Genomic DNA, 6,790 nt, shown 5'->3' with positions numbered 1-6,790 from the left:
AAAGTGCTGCTATAGGGGGCTACGAGAGCACTTTCTGGATAAAAGCGCTCTTATATGGGAGGCTACGAGAGCGCTTTTCTGGAAAAAGCGCTGCTATAGGGGGGCTACGAGAGCGCTTTTCTGTTAAAAGCGCTGCTATAGGGGGGATACGAGAGCGCTTTTCTGGAGAAAGCGCTGCTATGGGGGGGCTACGAGAGCGCTTTTGGAGTTTCAAAAGCGCTGTCGTTACCTACGGCAGCGCTGGCTTTGACAACGATCTTAAAGCCCAAAATAAGCGCTTTTAAAGCCCTTATTCGCTGTAGTGAAAGATGTTAGCGGTAAGAATGGGAGGTGTAATGGATAAGTTGGTCTCTTCCAACCAAACCGCTTTTGTTCCGGGTAGAAGTATGATGGACGGGGTCTTAATGGTTAACGAGATTCTTGATTGGGCAAAAAGGAAGAAGAAGGGGTGCTTATTACTCAAAGTGGATTTCGAAAAGGCGTATGACTCGATTTCTTGGAATTACCTTAGGATTTTGGTGAAAATGGGATTTGGCAAAAGATGGATGAAATGGATGGAGTATTGCATTTTTACTAGTTACATGTCCGTGTTGGTTAACGGTAGTGCAACAAAAGACTTCAAGGTTCAAAGAGGATTACGTAATGGTGACCCCATATCACCTTTCTTATTCGTTCTTGCCATGGAAGGATTAACCGCTTTAACTAAGAAATCGGTGGAGGTGGGAGATTTTAAACCGTTCAAGTATGGAGAAAACGACTTTGTGGACATTCTTCAATTTGCGGATGATACCATCATTCTAGGTGAACCCACTTATGATAATCTTTGGAGCTTGAAAGTGTTGTTGAGAGGTTTTGAGTTTGTTTCCGGATTGAAAATCAACTTCCATAAAAGCAATTTTTTGGAACTCACATAGGAGAGTGGTTTTTCAAGTCGGCCACAACTTTCCTCGCTTGCAAAAAAGGATCCTTTATGTTTAAATTTCTTGGTATTTGGGTGGGTGAAGGAGCTTATAAGAAAAGGGTTTGAAAAGAGGTGGTTGACAACATTAAATCAAGATTATCAAAGTGGAAGGGAAGAAACATATCCATTGGTGGGAGGGTGACTCTTATAGGATACGTTCTTAATGATATTCCTATTTTTACTCTATCTTTCTATAAAGCTCCGAGTAAAATTATTCAAGAAATAAGAGGCCTTCTTAGCAACTTTTTATGGTGTGGGAATGTGAAAACAAGATGCATTCATTGGGTAAAGTGGGAGAATGTTTGCAAGCCTAAAGGGAAAGGAGGGTTAGGTATAAGAGATGTAGGTGAGATGAACAAATCTCTTCTTCTTAAATGGAAGTGGAGAATTTTGAAGGAAGACAAGGCAATATGGAGTAGATTTTTTACTTTCGAGATATCATAACCCGAAACTAAAAGTGTTAGCTTCTTGTAAGGATTCTTTAAACCGGGATGATTCTAGATGGTGGAGAGACATTATTCTTAATGATTTCAAAGAGGATGAATCGGTTGATGGTTTTACCGATTGGGTAAAATGTGAGTTCAAGAAAGGTAACAACATTCTTTTTTGGCATAGTTGTTGGTTGGGTGATCAAACACTTCGCGCTTCTTTTCCGTATTTGTTTGATCGGACAACCAATAAATTATGTGCGGTGGGTGACCTTATCAATTGGAACAACGCTGACTTTTCTTGGAACTTGGAAGTTATTTTTGGTATTGATACTTTGATTCCTCCGGCTCCGATCTCTTCTACCTTCAACTTTCTTGGCACAGGTTTGGTTCTTGACAACGAACTGAGGGATTTAAAGGCGCTTCTAGATGGAATTGTGCCAGACATTTCGGCAACGGATGAATTCCAATGGAAACTAACCTCTACCGGAACTTTCACGGTGTCTAGTGTATCGCATTTGGTGTATAATGCAAAGGGTCTAGCTTGGCCAATTCCCACCATCAAGTTGTTGGAAGTTATTTGGAAGACAATCATCCCGCTAAAAGTTCACCTAGCCAATAGAGGTGTGTCTAACTTTACTTCCATTGATTGTTCTTTTTGCTCTAACCATCCGGAATCTTTGGATCACCTTTTCTATCAATGCCACGTCTCAAACGCGGTATGGAATAGAATTTTTATATGGTTGGGTAATGATGTTGATCTTTCTCTTGAAGAGTTCAAGAGCTTTGGGTGTACCCAAGACAAGGTGAAAAACACTAACATTAAAGCTAAACTAAATACAATTTGGATGGCTTTAATATGGTGTATTTGGACTATGAGAAATACCATCATTTTTGATAACGCCCTTTTTAGCTTTGATGAGGTGATATCTAATATCTTGTATTATTCTTGGAGATGGGTTAGTAATAGGGAATCATCGAGTAGGATTAATTTTTATGATTGGTATAAATTACCATTACTTTGTACCACCACTTTCTAGTATGTTCTTGTTGTAAGGGTTGCACCCCTAGTGCGATATCTTATAATCAACTGCTTATTTAAAAAAAGAAAACATATGATTTATAATCACCATTAGTTTAAACTTTCAATCTCTTAGATGATGGTAACTAACATGGAGATATCTCAAGTCTCATTAAGAATACTCAAAGTTCTTGTGTGATGCTAAAATCAAAGATAATGAAACCAAAACTAGAACCTTCAGAGTGTGAACGAGAAGAAGTGTGAAAGCTCGATTTATTGTGTTCGGTTGAGTGATCAATATTTTGTAAAGATACACGAATTTTTTTAAAAATATTATGGCTAAATCACGCTCACGCACGCGCACACACAGACACACACATATTTACAAACACATACACACTGAAATCATTAATAAATTTCTCAGTTTTTAATAAAAATCACCAAAAAAAAAACATTTGGAACCTAGCCAATTGAATAGAGGATTGTCTGCTTGATTAGCAAAACATCTTAAAAATTGCCTAATCAACTAGATTATATACCTAATCGATTAGATGATTCATAATAGAGTCTCTAATAGATTTTGACAATCTCATAAAGACTAGTAACAATTCAATATCTAAACCTCTCATTGTGGTCCATAACAATCGATTATTTATACCACCTAATTGATTATCCTAAACATTCAGGTCATTAATTAGACTCATGAACTATTTTAAAATTTATACCACACCTTGGAATATAAATAGAGAGTCTCTTGATCATTTTTCAACAATCCATAAAACACGAAAAAATCTCACTTTTCATTTCTTTCATCACCTTTCTAAATCATATTTATTTTTCTCACATATCACTACTACAAAAAGTACATTTCATAACGCCACTGAATTTTAGTTCACCACGGCCAAAGGATCTACCGTGGTAAAATCTATTCAATTTGGCGCTTTTCTTTTATTTTCATTTTTAAGCTCACTTTTCATTATTGTTGGAACTTCCAACTGTGGTGAAAAGTGGTTCCTGGTTATGAGTTTGAATCCTAGCAGCTACAATTTTGTTTTTTAAGTCATGACCATGCGCCACTTTTTACCATAGTTATTTAATACAACCTTTGTTGTATGTAGTATACTTATTTAGTTCCTTCATTGTCCTTAAACAAATTTTGGTTGTCCATTTAGTGATTATCAACGCTCAAGAAACTACTATTAGTGATCTGCGTGAAACGTAAAACTTAGACGAACTTCATCTTCTACCGCGAAACGTCATAATTCATTTAGGACACTCTATTTCCCCACTAAACCAAACTCGAAAACATCATTTCTTTCATAAATAAAACTCGAAAATATCATTTTTTATTAAAAAATTTCATAACTCCATCATCTCTTCTCTAACTTTAATGAGACAAGGAAAGTATGAATTTGAGTTAGCAATGTTAGTTGTTGTTGTTGTTCCTGTTGTTCTTTTTTTATTGTTGTTCTTGTTGTTATTATTGTTGTCTTTGTTGTTATTTTGTTGTTATTCTTCTTCTTCTTCTTGTTGTTATTTTTTTGTGTGGTTGTTCTTGTTGTTGTTTTTATTGTTGTTCTTGTTGTTGATGTTCTTGTTGTTCTTGTTGTTGTTGTTGTTCTACAGCTGCATTCTTTTAATTATTAAAAGACATACAACTACAGTTGTTTAATATAATTGTGGTTTTATATAGGGTGCTATCCAATTTACTACCATTGACAATAGACCGTGATTGTAAATAATCCACTTACAACTATACCCTACCTAACAACGGTTGTTCAACCATTATTATAGGTCTTTTACGACCGTTGTTATATGTGTTTTTTGTAGTACTGTATTTTAGCTATAGTCCTTTGAGAGTATTCTTGAGTCTTAGTGAGGAATTTATTCTGGGTGAGAGTATAATTGTAAATTTACCAAGAATGATTTTTTCTCTTGAGTAAAGTATCCTTCTTTAAGAATTTATTATTTTGGTTGAGTTAAACGATTTAAAAAGCTCTTATTTGTATATGGGAGACTAGTCTTAGTCACCATTGGGTTTGTGACCTCCGCCATAAAAAACACTCTTTTTGGTTCGTGAAAAATAGCTAGTAAAAATCTCTACAATGGTTCTTGAGCTTAGCTCGATTAAAAGTTCTATCAGTTTGAGATTAGGCTAATGAAAAATCTCTTTCGGTTTTTAAGTTCGGCATGATATAAAAACTCTGTAGGTTCGAGATCATCCCGATATAAATTTCAATTCGGTTTGTGATTAGCCAGTATAAAATCCAAGTTCTGTTCGGAGGATAGCCAACTCAAAACTCTGTATTGGTTCGTGATCATGCAATGCAAAATCTCTGTTTAGTGAAAAGACTAACCGCTTCAAGCCGTAATCTTTGTTGTGTTAGACGTTAGTCTTAAACTTCATTTCCTTTTATAAGGAGTTTCGTGGGCATAACCTTCTAAAAGATATCAAGCATAGTGGATACTCTCAAGATCAATTCTTAGGAATAAGATTAAGTCTTCTTAACTAAAGTTGTATAATACTTTGTTGTCATTTCTCTTCCTTTATCTCTTTTATTTTCAGTAATTTTTTTACTCTAAATTTCTGCTGCAAATTTATTCAAACGTTTTATAAAAAGTTTTCAAACTCTAATTTATTAAATGATTTTGTTTTGAAATCAATGATTTTCAAACCTCCAAAATTCACACATCCGTCTCTTGTCCATGTAGCCACATGTCCAAAAATTGACATCAGTACTTAACTCCTGACTAATCTTCTCAGGAGGAAGATGGCTTCTAATATTGTTGTTAACAAGAAGACTTTCCTAATTACACATGGAGATAAGCTTGAATTGTGGAAAATTAGATTTAAAATATTCATTCAAAGTTTTGATTTTGAATTAAGGAAAACAATAATCAACAGTCTGTTTATCCTTACACATTGCATAAATGGTGAAGTAGTAGGTAAATTATATTTTCTTTGAACCCTAGAGGAAAAATGAAAGTTTGAAATCGAATTTAAAACTAATTTTATTTTTGCTATGTCTTAAAAATGAAAATGACCATCTTCAACATATCAGGAGCTTATCCACAATTCACCCATCCCTCTCTTGCTACATATTTTTTTTTTAATACTCCTTGATTTGACATATATGACAAAAGCATTTAGAGTTTAAGATCTTTATTTTTTCCTTAACTTGTCACAACTAGCACACAACATTCTCATAGCCAACCTCTAATGTAGTCACCTCTTGCACAAAATCATCCACCATTGCTCACTTTTTTGGAACAAATCTTTTTAAGAAAATCGATCTTTTGACAATTAGGATATTTATATTTTGCTTTATCGACTTACTTTGATTTTGCAGTTTTGTTCTGAGTCAAAAGTTTTTGTTTGTGAAATATATACTACGTAGTATTACACTCACAACTAGGAATCTTTATAAAAAAATATCCTGGCCACTTGGATTGCTCACATCAAAAGAATTTTGAATATTTATTTTAGAAAACATATATTGACAATAAAAGAAATTTTTAAATTTGCTGCATTATCCAAACTTTTTCCATTTCTTTTTGTTGGTCCAATTTGGTCTAAAGTAAGTGCTTTGCTGATGTGGTGATGAGGAGATTCAGAAAATGGAAAGAAAAATTGTTCATGCCATCACTATATAAATATCCTTAAGCCTTAGTCTTAATTAGTACATACACTCCAAACACATTGATTCCTTAAACCATTTTATGCTTCCTTTGTTATCTACTCCAAACACTATGGATCTAGAAAATTGCAACTGTCTATGCTCAAGAAACATTAGCATTTGGTCAAGTTATGAGAGAATTGGCTATGACCCTATTGTATGTGTCAAAAAATTTATGAGCAAAATAAAGATAGCAAAGTTGAAAACACTGTGGAGAAAGATCAAGAGACAAAACAAGAGGAGAATATTAAGATCATCTTCACCTGTGTTTCTATATGATCCTACCTCTTACTTACAAAATTTTGATGATGGTTATTCCAATGATGATGATTTTTCAAGGTCTTTCTCAGCTCGATTTGCAACACCATGTTCCAAGACTTTTAAGAAGAATATTGAAGTGATGAATGTTGAAGAAATAATGGAGACAAACGAGCTATAGCAACATGATAATTGAATTATGATTTGTTATTGTACAGAGGTTTTAGTAATGTTATCTTGTAAATCTATTTTAACTATTAGATTTTGCAAAAGTGGTGTTCTATATGATGATTTCATTTCTCTTTTTTTCAAGTCATATATGTTTTTTTCTTCCTTCTACTTTTCATCTTTTTATATGCTTTTCTTATTAACATGAAAATATTAACACTGTATTTTAAAACGTATGCAAATATATAACCTATAATTTCTCGTGCTACTAATTAAA

The 6,790-nt window shown here is 33.8% G+C and overlaps 1 protein-coding gene across 1 annotated transcript; it reads left to right on the top strand.

The window, feature by feature from the left end:
* Positions 1–6,160: 6,160 nt before the first annotated feature.
* On the top strand, positions 6,161–6,526 carry LOC131604074 (uncharacterized). The gene has a single exon (XM_058876567.1). It carries the CDS (start codon positions 6,161–6,163, stop codon positions 6,524–6,526), a length of 366 nt encoding a protein of 121 aa, XP_058732550.1.
* Positions 6,527–6,790: the final 264 nt, after the last annotated feature.

This window comes from Vicia villosa, linkage group LG5 (assembly GCF_029867415.1).
Source record: "Vicia villosa cultivar HV-30 ecotype Madison, WI linkage group LG5, Vvil1.0, whole genome shotgun sequence".
NCBI classification, from domain to species: Eukaryota; Viridiplantae; Streptophyta; class Magnoliopsida; order Fabales; family Fabaceae; genus Vicia; species Vicia villosa.
The sequence above is the reverse complement of the archived record's forward strand: the minus strand, read 5'-3'. Positions and strand labels throughout refer to the sequence as shown.